General features: G+C 42.7%; 1 protein-coding gene across 4 annotated transcripts in view; it reads right to left on the bottom strand.

The window, feature by feature from the left end:
* Positions 1 to 20,699, bottom strand: part of LIPH (lipase H) — a 57,572-nt gene that overhangs the window by 3,602 nt on the left and 33,271 nt on the right. The window contains exons 9-10 of one of the 4 annotated variants that reach the window (XR_009696962.1): positions 8,411 to 8,584; positions 6,566 to 6,748 (exon numbers count right to left, since the gene is read on the bottom strand). Coding sequence is in view for 2 of the 4 variants with exons in the window: in XM_061166753.1 (XP_061022736.1) it covers positions 6,661 to 6,748; positions 8,411 to 8,584 (262 nt within the window). In the remaining 2 variants the exon portion in view is untranslated. Of the gene's footprint in view, positions 1 to 2,554; positions 6,749 to 7,889; positions 7,990 to 8,410; positions 8,585 to 11,634; positions 11,869 to 20,699 lie in introns of those variants that run through there. The other 3 variants (XM_061166753.1, XM_061166754.1, XR_009696963.1) reach the window with 3 other exon arrangements.

Raw genomic sequence — 20,699 nt, forward strand, 5'->3', positions numbered from 1 at the left:
GATGATTAGACTGCATTCTGAGTTGGTAGCTGATGAGAAAGGTTGCAGGCCTGAGCCAGGACCACAGTAGTGGGGAGGAAGATGGACAGACTGGGAAGAGTTGAGTTGGTAGGACATGGCTAATTAAATGGAGAATGACAGAGAGGACTCCAAAATGTCACAAGCCTGGACAACAGAAACATCCTTGTCATATCATTCAAAGCTCCTCTTGGGCTACGTAAGGAGCACCTGTCAGAATTCAAAGTGTAGAAGGTCCTAACAAGCCCACATCCGGCAATTTAACCCATAGATAGGCCCTTAGGCAGACAAAGATGTTATGTTCAAGGGTATTCTGTCAGCTTTGTTTTGATATGAGGATACTGGGAACAACCCAAATGCCCATCATTTGGGGACTATCGAGGTTAATTATGGTATATTCACAAGTGGAACATATACTAAGCAGCTTCCTGAAAAAGGGAAGCAGCTCTGTGTATCCAGATATAGTACAGTAGCCAGATAGATGGGTAGGATAAAAATCAAACAAGTTGCAGTGAGACTATATTATGATTCATTTGTAGGAAGAAGAAAAAAGATATATTTTATATTTTCAAAATTATGGGATTTGCATGAAGGAAATGAAATGACTCAATGTCTGGGATTTGCATCAAAATAATGGGATGGGACTGTAGTAAAAATATAAACAAAACAGGATTGGCCATTGAATTGATAATTGCTGAAGCTGGGTGATGAGTGCAGGGAGGTGGATTTTACCATTTTCCCTATTTCCATGTATGTGCAAAGTTTTCCATTTTAAAACATGTGTGGGACTGTTCTCAGCCATCCATTATTTTCTCCCTTCAAATCTGCCATTCCAGCTGAACACACATGGTGTTAGTTTGTGCCTCTGACAACACTCTTCTCTGGCAAACTTCTCTGCCTGAAAACTCCTACTCTTTCATCAATACACAGGGCAATTGTCACCTCCCGAGAAGCTTTCTCCAGCTCCTGCAGCCCAAAAGGTTGTTCCTTCTCTGTGCTTGGGGCCACCTGTGAGGTGTCTTTATTCCTGCGGTTACATACACTGTGCTCCAGCATCGTCGCCCATCTCCCCAGGAGACACTGAACACTTCTGTAAATGAGACAAGGTCTCACCATCCCGTGTCTGTCCCAGCCCTTAACCCTGTGCCTGGCACTTAATAGAAAGAAAGAAAGTGAAGTTGTTCAGTCATATCTGACTCTTCATGACCCCTCTGCCAACGGGATTTTCCAGGCAAGAATACTGGAATGGGTTGCCATTTCCTTCTCCAGGGAATCTTCTCTACCCAGGGATCGAACCCCGGTCTTCTGCACTGCAGGCATGCTCTTTACCGTCTGAGGGAAGCCCAAACTAAAGAAGGTCCCACCGAGATTTGAACTCAGATCTCTGGATTCAAAGTCCAGAGTGCTAAACATTACACACTTAATGATAATTTGTTAAATCAATGGACCAGGCCTAGGGAGGACATGACTGGTTGTTTGGTTTGAAACATGTTGATTTTGAGAAGTCAAAAGAATATAGGAGGAGAGAAACTGAATGAATAATGATACTGAGCCTGTGCCAGGAATGTGCAGAGCAGAGAACAGGAAGAAAAGCTCCTGTTCTCAAGGGTTTCACTTTGCCTTTGGTTGGGGGAGAGTATGGAGAGTTACAGAGCGTGACATTGCTACAGAGGAAATGATGTGGCCAAGCTTCCAGAAAAGCACATATCATCATCCCTTTTATGGATGATGGCTGAGCAGGTGTTCAAGATGGAGTCACTTTAAGGGTTGATGAAGCCCAGAGCTGTGAGTGTTGAGCAGGACTGCATCTTAAACATAGGTCCCTTCCAAGCCCATGCTCCTTGCTCCGCCTGGCACTGGCACTACCTCTCAACGCACAGGTGAAAATCCAGAGCTTGGGCTAAACATTCATACGTTCTGTCTAGAGGAGACAGTTGAAACAGGACAGGGGGAGGTCTCTAAGGGAGACCATGAGAGGGAAAGTAATAGCAGCTGACATTCATTGAGTCTAGGCACAGCTGATCCCACAGGAAACCTTTTACACACTTGAATGTATTTATCATATCATGAGGCAGGGGCTCTTAAAAGCCCCCACCTTACAGTCCAGAGAAGGGAAACTTAGGCGAAGAGAATTCAGTAGACGGAGGTCACATCCCAGGAGACAACAGACCCTACCCTCTTACCCAATACTGCCTTTTGCAGAAAAGACGGAGATCAGAAGCCTGATAAGGAGACAGTGGAAGCAGTGAAAGAGAACAAGATAGCTCATTCAGGGATGTTGGATGAGCGAGAGGGTGGTGGGGAAGAGTACCAAGGGCCCCAGAAAGACCGTTAGAAAGGGACCAGTGCTCAGTGTCAGAGTCCGTGGAAAAATCCAGCAGGGAGACCTGAAGGATTGTGGGACTCAGCCACCACCAGGTGGAAAGGGACTTTTGACAGCTCATTTGGAAGACACAAACCTAACTTCCTACAGGCTCACTGCCCAAGCCCCTGCTTGCTTCCCCTGACCTATCCCCCTTGCCTCCTGTCCTGATTTCTCCTGCTCAGCCCGTTTGCTTTGGGGAAGAAACCCTGGACTATGCTCCCCACTACCAGCCTAGCTCCAGAATGATCATAGTCTCCCTTCTGGGCCCCAGCCCAGCACCTGCAGAGCCAGCGGCAGCCTGCACTTTCAGCACATGCCAGGCAGCCTGTGAAGCACAGCAGCAACCCCCACCAGGGACACATGTTGGACTGGGAAGCAGGTCAGGGGTGATGGTTCAGGGGTGGGAAGGAAGAAAAGCCAGGAGGCTCCAGTGAGAATGAATTAGCCCGTCACTCCCTGTGGCTCTTTGTCTTAGGGCTCACCCTCCTCTTCTGGCTTAACTGGATCTGCTCAGAGCAATATAAAGGAGTAGCTCTGATCAGACCACATGGCTTTGCATCCCCATTCCTGTTCCAACCACCACCAACGAGAAGAGGATGGACACCTGCCCCAAGAGGAAGACCCAAGGGCCAAGTCCTCTCCCTGGACTTTGGAATTGGACCACCTAGTGAGTGGTCCCAATGATCCCAAGGACCCCAGTGACCCACAGCTGCCCTGTGGATTGGGTGGAGCTGATGCAGAGAGACCTATAGCAGAGCACAGGATTAATGAAGTCGCATGGACTCTTGCTGCTGAAGGCTCCAGGGTGGCCAACATCCCTGTTCTTTCTGATGTCTGATGGTTCAGCTCTCTCTCGGGTTCCACAAGTCCTCTCTCTCATAAAATCCAGGCTAATATGAGTGGATTTCTGCTGCTGGCATCCCAGTCAGGAATGAGAACACAGGATAGGGGTCTGAGGGTGGGAGGTTTTGGAAATAAGTATGTTGATGTCTAAACCAGAATGGAGGTGGCTCCCTAAAGTCCCTGAGGACAAATCCACTCCATTCTGCTCAACAGACATTGGTCGGGCACCTGCTTTGTGCCTGGCATTGTGGTGGGTGCTAGGGCAGCAAAGACAAATAACCAGCAACTGCTCTCGTGGTGCTCACAGCCTTGGAGGAGATGACGACATGGAAACATATTACCATATGGCTGAATACCAGCAGCGCCAGTAGCACATACAACATTGGTGGCAGAGTGGGTGGTAGAAGAGAGCTGTGGAAGAGCAAGCCTGGCTCAGGGTCACCCAGAAATGCCTGAGGATCCTGGAGGGCTTTAGCTGAGGTGCAGAAACAGGGGAGTGGGCGAGGGCAAACTCTCCTCGGCTTCAGGATAGGTGAGCTTGCTGCAGGATGGTATCAGGATCACCTGAAAGTTGTGATGAGGAGTGAAAACAAGAGCCAAACTCTCTCTCCCAGGAAGCCTGCAAAGTGGGCACGGGACCAACAGAGACAAAAGAGATAAGAGTAAGAAAGGTGCCTGGGAGAGAGGTCTAAGACAGAGAAGGGTGGGCACCCCCAGAGAAATGGGCTGGAGCTGGGGGTGGAGGGCTGATCCTTCCTCACAACTGAGCGTGACTCCATAGGGCTTACAAGATTATGGACAGTGTTCATTTAATATTTCCTGAGTGCAGAATACATTGTAGGCATCACACTAGGCACATGACCTGTGCCTGGCAGATCATTCTAGTGGAGAAGACAGACGTTAATCAAATAATCATACACATACATGTTAAAAAAAAAAAAAGCATAAAAATGGCTATGGAAGGAGAGGTCCAGCAGGCTCTATGGAAAAATGAGGCCTGGGGACACTCCCCTGAGGACCATCCAGTGAAGTAGGGGGAGATACTGGTGAATAGAAGAGGGGACAGGGTAGGCTACAGTTTAACTGTATCTTTGGCTGGGGATTCAGTCAAATATACTGACAAAGAGAAGGGAGAGAGGCAAGGATAACTGGAGACAGAGTCAAAAGTTCCAGGGGCCTGGGAAGAAAGATTCTGAGAGTGGTCACACCTGTGACTGCCTTCATTTCACCTGATCACTATTACATGAAACTCACTGAAATCCACCTCCACTCCAGGGACCAAACTTCCTTCATTTATTTATTTGTTCATGCATCCTCCCACTCCACAGTGAGGTGGGCACCGTGCTAGCAGATGCCAGGAGAAGAAACTCAGAGAGACCCACTGGCCTGAGGAGCTTAAAATCAATAGAAATGCTGTTCCTGGCATTTTTCTGCTGTTGTTTTGATCCCCTGCTTACCAAGGAAGGCAAAAAGGATGAAAAAGTAACTATGCTAATCAGAATACAGGACCAGTAAAACTCTAAAAAGAAATCAGAGCCTATGAGCACCCATATCTCTTGAGTCCATCTCTGCTGGAAACATGGGAGGGAGGACAGCTGATAAAATGTCCAGGTGGGCAGGAGAATCGTTGAGTCTTCCTCCTTCCAGAGTTCAGACATTCGCTGCAAGCATCCCACACTTCAGTGGAACAAACTCTGGATTTGCTGTGTATGTATAAATAAAGATAAGATGTGCCACACAGAATATTTACAGAGTTCCATCGTTTATGAAACAGAGACTCCATTTAAGACTGTTCTCACAGAAAGCAGTTGAAGAGCAGTCATTTGGATGGGGAGGAGGCTAGTGGACCTGTGACTCTCAGGAGCCTTCCTGCAGTGGCCACAGCTGGGGGAGGGCTGCTGTCCACCCTTTGGCTCTGTCTCCATCCTGGGCATCTGCTTAAGGATCACCCTCTCGTGGTTCTGACCCCTCTGACCTTGACCCTTGGGAGACTTCTTGACTTGGCTGTTGTCATTCCAGATTCATATATCATGCCTCTTCCTAGAAAAACCTGAGAATTCCTCAGACTGGAAGCTTCAGATGCTCCAAGAGCAAATCAGTTAGTGCTTTGAATTCACATGTTAACAAACAGGTTATTTAGCATCACTCCAAAAGAGTAACACAAATTACCTCTAACTATGGATGGACTATGGATGGATGGTGGTTGTTTAGTGGCTAAGTCGTGTCCAACTCTTTGCAACCCCGTGGACTGTAGCCTGCCAGGCTCCTCTGTCCATGGGATTTTCCAGGCAAGAATACTGGAGTGGCTTTCCATTTCCTTCTCCAGGGGATCTTCCTGACCCAGGGCTTGAACCCACATCTCCTGCATTGGCAGGCAGATTCTTTTTTTACCCCTGAGCCACCAGGGAAGCCCTGGGACTATGGATAGCATATTTTCATGTTGCCTTTGTGCATTTCTAAATTTCCTTCAATAATTACAGATTACATTGGTAAAAAAGAAAAACAAAACATTTCTTAAGTATTGCTTAAAATGAGGGTTGCATGTAAAATGATGCTTCTTCACCTTAAGTGAAAAACAAGTTTCACTTCCTCTCTCCTGCCTCCTGCCCTATCCCTTCTCCCTTTGAGCAGGGCTTCCCCTCTGTTTCATCTGCTCTTCTTCCCTCATCCACTTACTGTCTAGTCCAAGCAGCTGCCCTCTTGGTCTGTCCCTACCTCCTCCTGCACTAACCCACTTTAAATAAGGCAGGAAGCCAGGGGTATGGTTTTCTGCCTTTCTAAAGCAAATAGCTTAAGAGAGAAGTTGGTGTTGATAAGGAGAAACTCTCTTGTTGCACATTAGATAAGTGGTATCAAAATAAATAAAAGCATATTCACATGTATCAAGCCACTCACAGAAGTGGCACCCAGGGGATTTCAAAGAATCCTTCAAAGCCTTGCCTTCCAAGCACACACGAGAGCCCTGTGAGGTAGGTCTGTTTCCATTCCCCTCTTTGTGCAGAGCCTGGAAGGATCTGGCATAGGGAACATGGAGTCGAGTCCAAAGTGAGGCCTCCAAGCCAGTCCTTCCCTTAAGATGCTTGGATGGCCACTGTGATGGGCAGAACTGCCCGAGTGACAAGCAGCAGAATCGACAGGTCGGAACAAACGAGGCCCCAGGACACAGCCTAACACGGGGCTAGGCCGTCGGGAACCTGGCTATTTCTGATTTGCCCTACTTAGAGAATCCCTTCCCAGGACTGTTTCATAATCCAAGGTTGTTTGACATTTTGCAGTGTGACATCCAGAGGACATTACTGTAAAAGAAAAAAAAGAAAAACAACCCTGGTTATTCCATACTTCTTGTGCCTTGAGGAAAAGATGAAGTGAAGCTTTGAAAAGCCTGCAGTTGTAGCATTCTTGATGTCACTGGTACTCAGGTGTCCTGACAACAATTACATTTGCAGCTTTGGGCAAAGAATAGGTTGGAAGACTGTTTCAACATTTTCCATCAGTACAAGATCATACCGACACAACTGGGGCCTATAAAAACAAAATGAAATATCCCTGTCAATGCAATGATAAAAATACCCTATTCTAGTAGAGTAAATTGTACAATCTCTTTCAGATAAAATTACTTAGCAATTATTTTTAATATTCTAGGAAAATGCTTGCAGTAGATAAGCAAAGTCATAGCAACAACAGTAAGTAAACTAACACAACTTTGTAAAGCAACTATATGTCAATAAAAATTAATTAAAAATAAGACATCATGGTGTTAAATTTTATTTACCACATAATTTCAACTAGATTTAAAAAAATAGAAAATTTAATTTAAAAATTAATTTAAAAATTAAGCAAAAATTTTAACACTGGTTGCCTCTGAATAATGACATTATGATATTCTTCTTCTTAACACTTTTTGTACTTTTCAGATTTATAAAATGAATATGTATTCCTTTGATAACCAGGAAAGAAGTATTAAAAGGTCCCAGTTTGGGGTTCCCTGGTGGTCCAGTGGTTAAGAATCCACTGCCAATGCAGGGGACACAGGTTCGATGGCTGGTCCAGGAAGATCGCACATGCTGTGTGAGCAATTAAGCCCATGGGCCTAGAGCCCATGCTCCACAACAAGAGAAGCCACCACAATGAGAAGCCTAAGCATCACAACTGGAGAAAGCCCCTGTGCAGCAACGAAGTCCCAGCATAGCCAAAAATACGTAAATAAAAATCTTTTTTAAAAAAAGTTCCAGTTTTAAGATATAATGACTATCCTTGGGGAGTAGGAGGGGGTGAGACTTGTATTATTAAATGTTTTAAAGTATCCTAAACATTCAGGAAAAAGGAATTTATAAATGTAAAGCAATAACTGCTCACGTCATTTTCTGTCTCTTCGTCCACAGGTTGACTGCCAGGACTATATGTAAGTGTGGCATTACTCACAACACATACATACCATCACAGCTTTGTTCTTTCTCCCCCTTTGTCCTTGCCTCTCTCTCTGTACACACAAATACACACTGTTTATTTTTTCTGAACCGACTGAGAATGGGTTGTTTACCCCTTTAACACTTCAGCGTGTATTTCCTAAGAACAAAGACCTCCTCCGTGCAGTTATCAAATTTAACATTGATATGTACTTCTATTCTGTATCAATGCAATAAAATATTTCAAATTTTCTGTACCTTTTTAAATGCTGGGCTGTGTTTTATCAGTTTGCCAAATTATATGAGGCTTTCTTTTCTACAACAGAGTATCAGCTGGCGAAAAACATGGGTGGAGTGCTAGGGAAGAATTGTTTAAACATATAACAACATTATTTCTTTGGATTATTGGCCCATTTATCTTTAAGTGCATACCAGTAAATTTTTCTTGGATTACTGGGCAACTTTTCTTTTAATATTTATTTTTAATTTATTTTTATTTATTTGGCTGCTCTGAGTCTTCATTGCAGCATGTAGGATCTAAATTGCTGACCAGGGATGAAACCCGGCCCCCTCAAGCCCCCACTGTGAGAGTGGACCTCAGCCACGGACCACTAGGGAAGTCCCTAGGAAACTTATTTAATCAAATCTAGTTTTGGAAAACCCCTCACTTCTTTCATTGTGATTACTGAAATCCTGTTGAAACAACAGACCAAGCAGATTGGACAGGAGTCAATTATCTATGGAAAACAAGAGCCTGTCAGACCCTGTCTCAGCTTACCTCTCTGGATGGCCAAGTGACCTTAACTTCATTCGGAGAATCCTGAGCTTGTACCTTGGGCCGATTATAGATCCTGTAGAGAACACCAAGGAAATGGCTGCCACTTTATCCAAATCTTGATTGAATCTTGCAAGCAGGCTCACTTGGTGGTATTTCTGAAATGTTGCAGGTTCACTGGAAGGAGAAAGAATATATTTTTAAGTGAATCTAAATTACCAATGAAAAAAAACCATTTGAAGCCTACAGATCACTCATTAGCAGGTAGCCATTTGACCCCATAGCCTGCACTAGCTGACTTTCATGAGCAAAGTCCGTTGGATTCCAAAGGATCAGCATAAGTGAAGCTGCTGACCCCAGCACTGATGAAATGCTGTGACACTGGAAAGGTGTGTGCTGCCTACCTGCTGTAGGCCAGACAGCCTCCTTGTCTCTTGACACATATCTCCAGTCCCCTGAAAAATTCTGCAAGGTATTCTGCAAGGTATTGTCTTTATTTTACAGAAAAGGAAACAGATGCTCTCAGAACTTAAGCTCAACCAGGTCACAGGGCTTATCTATAACAGTGCAGGAAGAAAAACTTGGTTCTGGCTGAGTTCAAAATTATGGTTTCTCCATTGAATTGCATTGTTAGGTGCATAGATATATTTTTTAGCCAAACTACATACTAATTTAGAAGTTGTGCTTAAGCATATATTTTTTCAGTTCTGCCTCTCAAGGGTAACCTCAAATTAAAATAGCTACATCACAGGTTCCAATAATTTTTTCTAAGTGTGTGGAGATGTTTCCTACAATTGGAATCCCAAATTGAGCCTAAGGTGTGTCCAAAGGAGTTTTAGCTGGGTACCATCACTCTGAGGAGCTGGGAGAGGAGGCTATGGAGAAACGATTGCTCCAGAAACAAATCCTTAGTTTGGATATGGAGGTGAGGAGGTGTTCGTCGCCCCAGCCTCACTGACAGCCTCATTGACAGCCTCACTGCCAGTCTTGTGGAAAGCAGAAGTGCTACACATAGAAATAATCTAAAAGGTTGCCCAGATTTTGGTTTCTAAACACCATCTCCACAAAAAAGGAACCAGGGCTCCCTGGAGAAATGGTTGATTTCAGGGCTAGGGCAGGGAAAGCACAAAGTGATCCTAGAATGATATGTATATCAAAAAGTAAGAAATACTCAAAGAATGATAGAGCTTTTCAAAAGAATATGGAATCACTTCAAACCCATTAGGATGGCTACTGTAGGAAAAAACAAAATAAATGTTGATGCAAGTATGGAAAAATTGGAACCCTTGTACGTATTGGTGGGAATGTAAAATAGTACAGCCACTATGACAAACAGTATGAAGGCTCCTCAAAAAATTTAAAGTAGAACTACCACATGATCCAACAATTCTACTTCTAGGTGTATAATGAAAAGGATTGAAAGCAAGGTCTCAAGCAGATATTTGCACACCCATGTTCATAGCAGCATTATTATAATAGATAAAAGGTGAAAGCAACTCAAATGTCCATCAATGGAGGAACAGATTTTTAAAATGTGATTTGTACATACAATGGAATATTATTCAGTTTTACAAAGAAAAGAAATCCTCTCACATGCTACACCATGAATGAGCCTTGAGGACATTATGCTAAATGTAATAAACCAGTCACAAAAAAAATGAATATCGTTTGAGTCTATTTATATGATGTATCTAAAGTAGTCAAGGTCATAGAAACAGAAAGTAGAATGGCGGTTGCCAGAGAATAGGGGAAAGGATAAATAGATGTTATTTAATGGGTATAGAGTTTCAGTTTTGCTGCTACTGCTGTTTAGTCACTAAGTCATGTCTGACTCTTTGGGACCCCATGGACTGTAACCCACTAGGCTCCTCTGTCCACGGGATTCTCCAGGAAAGAATACTGGAGTACGTTGCCATTTCTTTCTCCAGGGGATCTTCCTGACCCAGGGATTGAACCCTCATCTCCTTTCTTTACCACTGAGCCACCTGGAAAGCCCCAACTGAGGATAAGTCTCCCCTAATAAAATAAAAATCCAGGAATCCATATTGATATAAACCAAGAAATGAATAAATAAGTGAGAAGAGAATGCCTTTCCTAAACGTTGAATTAGAAAAATCACCATATGGCAGCCATCAGAGTAATAATTCAACCATGGAACATTAAAACTAGTGGGTAAAAGTTAGAGGAGTAATGGACAATTTACATGGTCTCAAAGTACCCAGCCACAAATACAGTGGAGAAACTTGGCAGAAATCACCTTAATCAACTGATCCACATTAATGAAACAAACCAAAATTGTGAGCCTCCTAACAGGATGCACTGAGACAGACATGACATCACCTTTGTGGTGTCCTTGCCAAAGATACATGACCTGAATCTAATCATGAGGAAACATCAGGGAAACCCAAACTGAAGACATGCTAAAAATAATCGACCTGTAATCCTCAAAAGTGTCAAGGTCAAAAGAGTTGAGGAAAAGAAGAACTGTTCCAAAGTGAAAACTAAAGAAACAGGACTACCAAATGCAGCCAGGGATCCTGAACTGAATCCCTTTGCTACAAAGGATGTTTATTAGGACAATTAGTAAAACATTCTAGTCACAGAATCAGTTCAGTTCAGTCACTCAGTCATGTCCGACTCTTTGCAACCCCATAGACTGCAGCACACCAGGCCTCCCTGTCCATCACCAACTCCCAGAGTTTACTCAAGCTCATGTCCATTGAGTTGGTGATGCCATCCAACCATCTCATCCTCTGTCATCCCCTTCTCCTCCCACCTCAATCTTTCCCAGCACCAGGTCTTTTCAAATGAGTCAGCTTTTCACATCAGGTGGCCAAAATGTTGGAGTTTCAGCTTCAACATCATTTCCAGTGAACACTCAGGACTGACTTCCTTTAGGAAGGACTGGTTGGATCTCCTTGCAGTCCAAAGCACTCTCAAGATTCTGCTCTGACACCACAGTTCAAAAGCATCAATTCTTCAGCACTCAGCTTTCTTTATAGTCCAACTCTCACATCCATACATAACAACTGGAAAAACTATAGCCTTGACTAGATGAACCTTTGTTGGCAAAGTAATGTCTCTGCTTTTAAATATGTTGTCTAGGTTGGTCATAACTTTCCTTCCAAGGAGTAAGTGTCTTCTAATTTCATGGCTGCAGTCACCATCTGCAGTGATTTTGGAGCCTCCAAAAATAAAGTCTGCCACTGTTTCCACTGTTTCCCCACCTGTTTGCCATGAAGTGATGGGACCGGATGCCAAGATCTTAGTTTTCTGAATGCTGAACTTTAAGCCAACTTTTTCACTCTCCTCTTTCACTTTTATCAAGAGGCTCTTTAAGTCTTCTTCACTCTCTGCCATAAGGGTGGTGTCATCTGCATGTCTGAGGTTATTGCTATTTCTCCCAGCAATCTTGATTCCAGCTTGTGCTTCATCCAGCCCAGCGTTTCTCATGATGTACTCTGCATATAAGTTAAATAAGTATGGCGACAATATACAGCCTTGATGTACTCCTTTTCCTATTTGGGACCAGTCTGTTGGTTCCAAACAGAATCAGGATCAGATGGTAGCAATGGATCAATGATATTCTCTTATTCTGATGGTCAATTGTGGTTATGTAGGAGAGGGTCCTTACTTGTAGAAAATACATACTATGGTACTTTGGGGTGATGAGCCTGCATGTTGGTGACAACTATAGAATGGTTCAGAAAAAGAAAAGGCTCATAATACTACTGCAACTTTTCTATAAACTTTAATTTTTCACAATAAAGAGGGAAAAAAACCAATAGGAAAGGAGTGGATTAACCTAAAAGGGTTATAAACAGTTCAACTCTGGTCCTTTCTTGATCAGAGTCTAGCAAGGGAGAAAGGGATCCTTCCCACTTCTCCAAGGAAGGGCAGCTGTGGAACCAGGAAAAGGTAGAGACTCCAGGGGAAGGTGATGCCACGTTCAGATGGCAGAATACAGTGGGGGTGCTAGGGAGGCAGGACAGGAAAAAGGAGACCTGGATCTGATCAGGGTTGTCTGTAAGCACAGATTAGATGCCCTCTTCCACCAAGAAGGATGTCGGGAGAAACACAGGGGGCACTAACCAAGGTTGGGTTCATACAAGAATAAATAGAATAAGAGCCAATGAACTATGGGTTCTGGCAGTATGGTGCACTAAATACCCTGTGAACAACTCATAAGAGTAAATGCAATTACAGACAACAACAACAAAAGTTAAAAACCTTTTAAATTGCATTGAACTAAGAAGAAAGGAAAGAATACTGAGAAACCCCCAAAATACATGAAAGCAGAAATCCAAATAGATAAGGGGAATACTGAAATCACCCTAGGTTTTTTTTTTGGAACTTGGAAAGCTTGAGCTTCAATATTCATGGCCTTGCAGTTCAGTAGGACATGAAACAAAGTCTATGGGCCCCTCAAGGTCAGGAGTTGAATAAGAACATCTGGGGGGAAGAGTGAACTAAACATGAATTTGAAATAAACAACCTTCTACCGCCTCAGGGGACAGAAAATTCCCTGTCTCAAATCTTGACACTATGAGAAGCTAAGATGCAGATTGCTCTTCACGTGGGTCAGCAGTTCCACTTCGAACTACTTTTGGTCCGAGAAATCTCAGGTTTAAAAAGTAAAGCCATCCCAGATTGACACTATCTCCAGGAGCTAAACTGATGCAAACACAAATCCCTTCTATAGACATCTACTTCTACTCAGATCCTCAAAGAATTCCCGCACATAGTAAAATAATTACAATAATGATAAAGGCATTTGAAAGGGAGCGGGGAAAGCCACGGGTTTCGGGCCTTATGACCGCTAGCTGCAGGCAGAAGGATGCAGGCAGGAAGATGCGCGGGTGCCCTAGGTTCTGACTGGCGGGGCGGCAACCTGGTCCACGTGGCGCCAGTGCAGCAGCTGCAGGCAGGAAGCTCCTCCGCCCGGCCTGGGTGCCAAGTGAGGAGGCCCCAAGGGAGGAGGCTGGTAGAAGTCAAGTGAACGCAGGGTTTGGGGACCCCCGAAGCGATCTTCCCAGGGGAACCGCGTGCACCAGGCAGAACCGGGGCACCCCCTGCTCTGCAGGCAGGGGGCAGGCAGCCTACCTGCCCGTCCCCTCTGCACCAGACCCTGATGGACCTAGAATGCTAACTGCAAAAAGAAACAGGAAAAAATACAAAAGATCAGAATGTTAAAACCTACCAAGATTTCTCAGAATTGTCAAAGAGCACACAAATGCGTGCTTACATGAAGAAAATGTGATGCAAGAAGTAGGCACTCAAGCAACCTTGTAAGGAAGCACTTGCCTTGATTGTCTCAGTCAAGGGTTTCACTGTGGAATTTCAAACTGCCAAGGGATATGGGAAAACATTAAGGCACAGATCCCCAAAATAATGCCCCATAAAAGGAAAGAGAGCCAAAGGAAGTCCACCACTGAATGCTCCTATTCTAGGGAAGTGGGGAAAGGGGCCAGAGCAGCCTGACTTCCCGCAATGTCCTCAAGAAGAGCCAAAATATCACCCTCATGCTGCAGCGTAAGAGTATTTTGCTGTTTCAAACGGAAAATTGTCTTGAGGAGGAAAAGTCTGTTTTCCAGTGCTTTAGGAATCATCACACATTGAAGACTTATGTTCACCTGTCTGAATAACAACCAAGAAAAGCTGCAGAAGCAAAATCTCTTGAAAAAGGAATTTTAAAAAGAGACATGACAGAACTTCCCTGGTGGTCGTCGGGTGGCTGAGATTCCGCACTCCTAATGCAGGGAACCAGGGTTTGATTTCTGGTCAGGGAACTAGATCCCACGTGTCGCAGCTGAGAGTTTGAATGCCACAACTAAAGATCCTGCATGCCACAGTGAAAGTCCCACCATGCCACAACTAAGATTAGGAGTGGCCACATAAATAAATATTAAAAAAAACTCCAAAGGGATCAAAGACCTAAATGTGAGACATAAAACTATAAAAGCCTTGTACCCAGAATATGTACAGAACCTTTGCAACTCAAAAATAAACAGCTAATTAGCCTAGTTTAAAATGGGTAAGGCACACAAAAATTTGCACCCAGATATCTTTAACAGCTTTATCTAAAACTACCAAGACGGGAATTTCCTGGAGGAAAAAACCTGCCAAGATGGAATTCCCTGGGTTCTAGTGGTTGGGACTATGTGTGCTTTCATTGCTGAGGGTGCAGGTTCAATCCCTGGCTAGGGAACTGAGATCTTGCAAACCTCTCAGTGTGGCCGAAATTTTTTTTAATTAATTAATTTAAAAAGCTGCTAAGAAGTCTTTTGTAGGTGAGTGGATAAATAAAATGTGATAAACCAGCTTGTCATTAGTGCTGTTGTTTAGTTGCTAAGTCATGTATGACACTTTGCCATCCATGGACTATAGCCTGCCAGGCTCCTCTGGCCATGGGATTTCCCAGGAAAGAATACTGGAGTGGGTTGCCATTCCCTTCTCCAGGGGATTCTTTGTGACCCAGGGATAGAAACCAAATCTCCTGCATTGCAGGCAAATTCTCTACCACTGAGCCACCAGGGAACCCCATGATACATCAGACAATAGCAAAGGAAATGAAGGTAAAAGAAAATGAGCTGTCAAGTAATTAAAAAAAAAAAATGGAGGAACTCTAAATGCTTATTAATAAGTGAAAGAAGCTAATCTGAAAAGGTTACCTACTGTATGATTCTAATTATTCGACATTCTGGAAAATGCAAAACTACGGAAACAGTAAAAAAAAAAAAAATGTTCAGTGGTTGCCAGTGGTTGGGGAAAGGAGGAATGAATAGGCATAGCACAAATTTTTAGGGCAGTGAAGCTATTCTATGATCCTATAATGACAGACATATGTCATCATACATTTGACAAAACTCATAGAATGTACAAAGCCAACGATGAACTCTAAAGTAAACTATGGACTTTGGGTAAGAATAACATATCAGTGTAGATTCTTCAGTTGTAACAAATGTACTATGTTGGTGCCAGACTTTGGTTCTGAGGGAGGCTGTCCCTATGTGGGGGCAAAAAGAATATGGGAAATCACTATATTTTCTGCTCAGTTTTGCTGTGTACTTAAAACTGCTCTAAAAAATAGTCTATTTAAAAGGAAAAATGGGCTTCTATGGTGGCTCAGACAGTAAAGAATCTGCCCGCAGTGTAGGAGACCCAGGTTTGATCCCTGGATTGGGAAGATCCCCTGGAGAAGGGAATGGATACCCACTCCAGTATTCTTTTTTTTTTTAATTGAAGGATAATTGCTTCACAGCATTTTGTTGTTTTCTGTCAAACCTCAACATGAATCAGCCACAGGTATACATATATCCCCTCCCTTTTCAACCTCCCTCCCATCTTCCTCCCCATCCCACCCCTCCAGGTTGATACAGAGCCCCTGTTTGAGTTTCCTGAGACATACAGCAAATTCCTGTTAGCTATTTATTTTACATATGGTAATGTAAGTTTCCATGTTACTCTTTCCATACATCTCACCCTCTCGTCCCTTCTCCACATGTGCACAAGTCTGTTCTCTACATCTGTTTCTCCTTTGCTGTCCTGTAAATAAGTTCTTCAGTACCATTCTTCTAGATTCCGTATATATGTATTAGAATATGATATTTATCTTTCTCTTTCTGACTCACTTCACTCTGTATAATAGGTTCTAGATTCATCCACCTCATCAGAACTGACTCAAATGCATTCCTTTTTATGATTGCCCACTCCAATATTCTTGCATGCAGAATTCTAAGGACAGAGGAACCTGGAGGGCTACAGTCCATAACGTTGCAAGGAGTCAGACACAAGTGACTAACAAAAAGAAACTGAACAGACATTTCTCCAAAAAGCTATACAAATGGCCCACAAGCACATGAAAGATACTCAACATTATTAATCATTAGGAAATTGCAAATCAAAACCACAATGTGATGTCATGTAATGCCCATGGGAATGGCTGTAACAAAAGACAGACATGGATGAATGGATAAACAAAATGTGATGTATGCTGCTGCTGCTGCTAAGTCGCTTCAGTCATGTCCGACTCTGTGTGACCCCATAGACGGCAGCCCACGAGGCTCATCTGTCCCTGGGATTCTCCAAGCAAGAATACTGGAGTGGGTTGCCATTTCCTGCTCCAATGCATGAAGGTGTAAAGTGAGAGTGAAGTCGCTCAGTCGTGTTCAACTCTTTGTAACCCCATGGACTGTAGCCTACCAGGCCCCTCTATCCATGGGATTTTCCAGGCAAGAGTACTGGAGTAGGTTGCCATGTCCTTCTCCAAATGTGATGTATATATACAATGAAATATTGACAGTGAAAGTGAAAGTTGCTCAGTCCTGTCCAACTCTTTGTGACCCCGTGGACTATACAGTCCATGGAATTCTCCAGGCCAGAATACTGGAGTGGGTGGTCTTTCCCTTCTGCAGGGGACCTTCCCAACCCAGAAATCGAACCCAGGTCTCCTGCACTGCAGGCGGATTCTTTACCAGTTGAGCCACAAGAGAAGCCCAAGAATACTGGGCTGGATAGCCTATCCCTTCTCCAGTGGATCTTCCTGACCCAGGAATCGAACCAGGGTCTCCTGCACTGCAGGCAGATTCTTTACCAACTGAGCTATCAGGGAAGCCCAATGGAATATTATTCAATCTTAAAAGAAAGGACATTCTGTAACATGGACACAAGCTGTAACATGGACAAAACTTGAGGACATAATGCTAGGTGGAAAAAGCCGATCACGAAAGGACAAATACCGTATGATTCAACTCATATGACGTCTCTGTGCTGCAGGCTAAGTAACTTCAGTCATGTCTGACTCTTGGTGACCCCATAGACTGTAGCCCACCAGGCTCCTGTGCATGGGATTCTTCAGGCAAGAACACTGGGGTGGGTTGCCATGCCCTCCTCCAGGGAATCTTCCTGATGCAGGGATCGAACCTGCATATCCTGCACTGGCAGGTGGATTATTTACCACTGAGCCACCAGAAATCCCATAATGTATCTAAAGTAATCAAATTCATCAAAATAGTACAATGATGGTTGCTATTGGAAATGGAAAATTTTATTTAATGGATATAGAGTTTCAGTTTTTCAAGGTGAAAGTTCTGGAGATCTGTTTCACAACAATGTGAACATGCTTAATAAGGAACTGTACACTTAAACATGATTAAGATGGTAAATTTTATGGGTTTCTTAATTATAATTTAAAAGAAAAGTCTTAAAAGACTGACAATAAGAATCTAGGCAATGTGGGGGAAATGAAACTCTCATATATTGCTGGAGGGAGCGTAAAATGGTACATCCTTTTTTGAAAACAGTTTGGTATAACTTCTTTGAAAAAAGTTAAACACAAAGTTCTGTGTGAACAAGATAGTCCACTCCTAGGTATATACCCAAGAAAAATGAAAACCTATGTCCACCCAAAAACCTGAACATACATGTTCATAGCAGCATTATTGATAACAGCCAAAAGCAGGAAGAACCCAAATGTCCATCAACTGGTAAATGGATAAATAAAATGTGGTATGAGTGAGCAGACTGTGCAGTGGAAGCTTGCTGAGCCAAAGGTCAGTGGATCAAAATAAATTATGGAATATCCATACGACAGAATATTATTCAGCCATAAATAGGAATGAAGTACTGATGAATGCCACAACATATATGAATCTTAAAAATATCACATAAAGCAAAAAAAAAAAAGCCACATATTGTATAAGTCCATTTATATGACATGCCTAGAATAGAAAAATCTATAAAACAGAGAGCAGATTAGTGGTTGGCAGGAGCCGGCCAGGAGGAAGGAATGGGGAATTACTACTGACAAGTATGGGGTTTCTTTTTGAGATGACGAAAATGCTCTGAAATTAGATGGTATTGATGGTTTCATGTTTTGTAAATATACTAAAACCCCCTGAATTACAAACTTTAAAAAGGTGAATTTTATGGTATGTGAATTATATCTGAATTTTTTAAGGTTAAAAAAATAAGAAATACATTTGAATCATGTATAGAGGGAGAATCAACAGGCAAGTAATATCCTTGAATGTGATTTCATATGTGCCCATTGTCTGGTAAGACTGAATAAACTCAAGCTGTGTGTGTGTGTGTGTGTGTGTGTGTGTGTGTTTGTGTGTGTCTGTGTTAGTCTCTCAGTCATGTTTGACTCTTTGCAACCCCATGAACTGAAGACCACCAGGCTCCTCTGTCCAGGCAAGAATACTGAAGTGGGTTGCCATGCCCTTCTCCAGGTTATCTCCCCAACCCAGGGACTGAACCCAGGTCTCCTGCATTGCAGGCAGATTCTTTGCCATTTGAGCTACCCAGAAAGCCCCCAAAACTCAAGGTAAATACCCTAATATTATTTTCCTTTTCTTAAACTGTAAAGATACTGAATACTAAAATGTTAAAGTTTACCTGGCAAAAGAAAGAAAAGTAGCCATAATCTTACCACAAAATAGAACAATCATTTAACTTTTTTCCCATATATTCTGTTGATTGGTGGTGACTTTTTCACAAACATAACTACAATAGAAATGACTGAATGTGACTTTAAAAAGATATTAAGCTCTCTATCTTAATCAAGAAACAAGCCTTCATAAAAGAAAGAAAGAAGCCTCAAAATTTAGGAATTCCTACTTGGGAGAAATTTACTTTATAAAATTCAAATTTCCAAGACATGTAAAGCAAATATGTAACCCAAGTTTTGCTACTCATAGAACTGCAGTCTCCCTGCTGTTTCTTAGACTCTCCAGATGAGGGCTCTGCCCACCTTTCTCATTGAAGCCTATAAACCTTGAGAAACCTGAGACTGGTTTCTCAAGATGGGGCCCCTAGCAGTTCCCTCCGGGGATCTTGATGCTGAAAAGAGTGTGAAATTGGCCAAATCGCTTGCCCTCTCTGAGCCTCAGTTTTCTTATATATAAAATAGGGATGGTAATACCACCTCACAGGGTTTTAGTGAGAGCTACATTAACCACTGTCTGTAATGTGCTTGGTTCAATAAACAAAGGCTGCTATTATTATGTTCCAAGGATGTGTTTGAAAAAGTCACTTACACGGAATTCCCTGGCGGTCCAGTGGTTAAGCTTCTGCACTTTCACTGCTGAGGGTTTGAATTCAATCCCTGGTTAAGAAACTAAGACCCCATAAGCTACATGGTGGTATGGCCAAAAAGAAACCCCACACCTTCCCTATTTATCTGCATAGTGAGCCAGCCAATAAGACGATCGCCAGTTTCAGATGACCTTCTACATGGTCCTCTATGAATGAGGCCAAGAGACAATACAAGTGTCCAGAAGATAAAAGAACCCAGGAAACATCTCCTGAGTAAATGAATGAAATGAGTCTCAAATGCTTTTGCTTAAATTAAAAGGTTTGGGGATTTCCCCTCTTTTTTCTTGATGATAGAAGTAATAGAAGAAAAAATTACTAGTTCTTTTAAAACTATATATATACAATAGCACAGAAAACTGAAAAGGAAAGAGAAACTTTAGAAAGGACTCATATCCCTTCCACCCAAGGGGCAATCTAACTTATTTTGACATGCTTCTTTTTCATTATTTTGACATTGTTGTGCTAGTTGTATACTGTATATGATTTTATAAAATATAACTTTATTTTTTCCACTTAGTGCATTATAAGCATTTCACTTAATGTTTCATAAATAACTTACTTGAATAATGTTTTATTATATGGGAATATTTAACAATTTCCCCATCATTGGACTTACAGGATTTCTCCAATTTTCTATTGCAAAATACATTTTCTGAGTGTCAGAAACATACATATATATGTTTGTGTATATATGTATATTATGAGCTCAGAAAAGAATAGAAATGTATGTGTGTGAGTGGGTGCCTTTGGGCATGGGATGGTTGGGATGTGGCAGGGGTTTGGACTCTTATGTCACATATTTCCTTATTGCTTTAAATCGTTTGCAGTGAGCAGGGATGACTTTTGTGATTGAATGTTTAAGCAAACCTCGGAGAAGGCAATGGCACCCCACTCCAGTACTCTTGCCTGGAAAATCCCATGGGCGGAGGAGCCTGGTAGGCTGCAGTCCATGGGGTCGTGAAGAATCAGACATGCCTGAGCGACTTCACTTTCACTTTTCACTTTTATGCATTGGAGAAGGAAATGGCAACCCACTCGTGTTCTTGCCTGGAGAATCCCAGGGATGGGGTCGCACAGAGTTGGACACGACTGAAGTGACTTAGCAGTAGCAGTAGTAGCAGAGATTGTCATACTGAGTAAAGTCAGTCAGATAGAGAAAGAGAAATCTGGTATGATAAAAAAGAAATGATACAAA

The sequence above is a fragment of the Dama dama genome, chromosome 19, assembly GCF_033118175.1.
Source record: "Dama dama isolate Ldn47 chromosome 19, ASM3311817v1, whole genome shotgun sequence".
NCBI classification, from domain to species: Eukaryota; Metazoa; Chordata; class Mammalia; order Artiodactyla; family Cervidae; genus Dama; species Dama dama.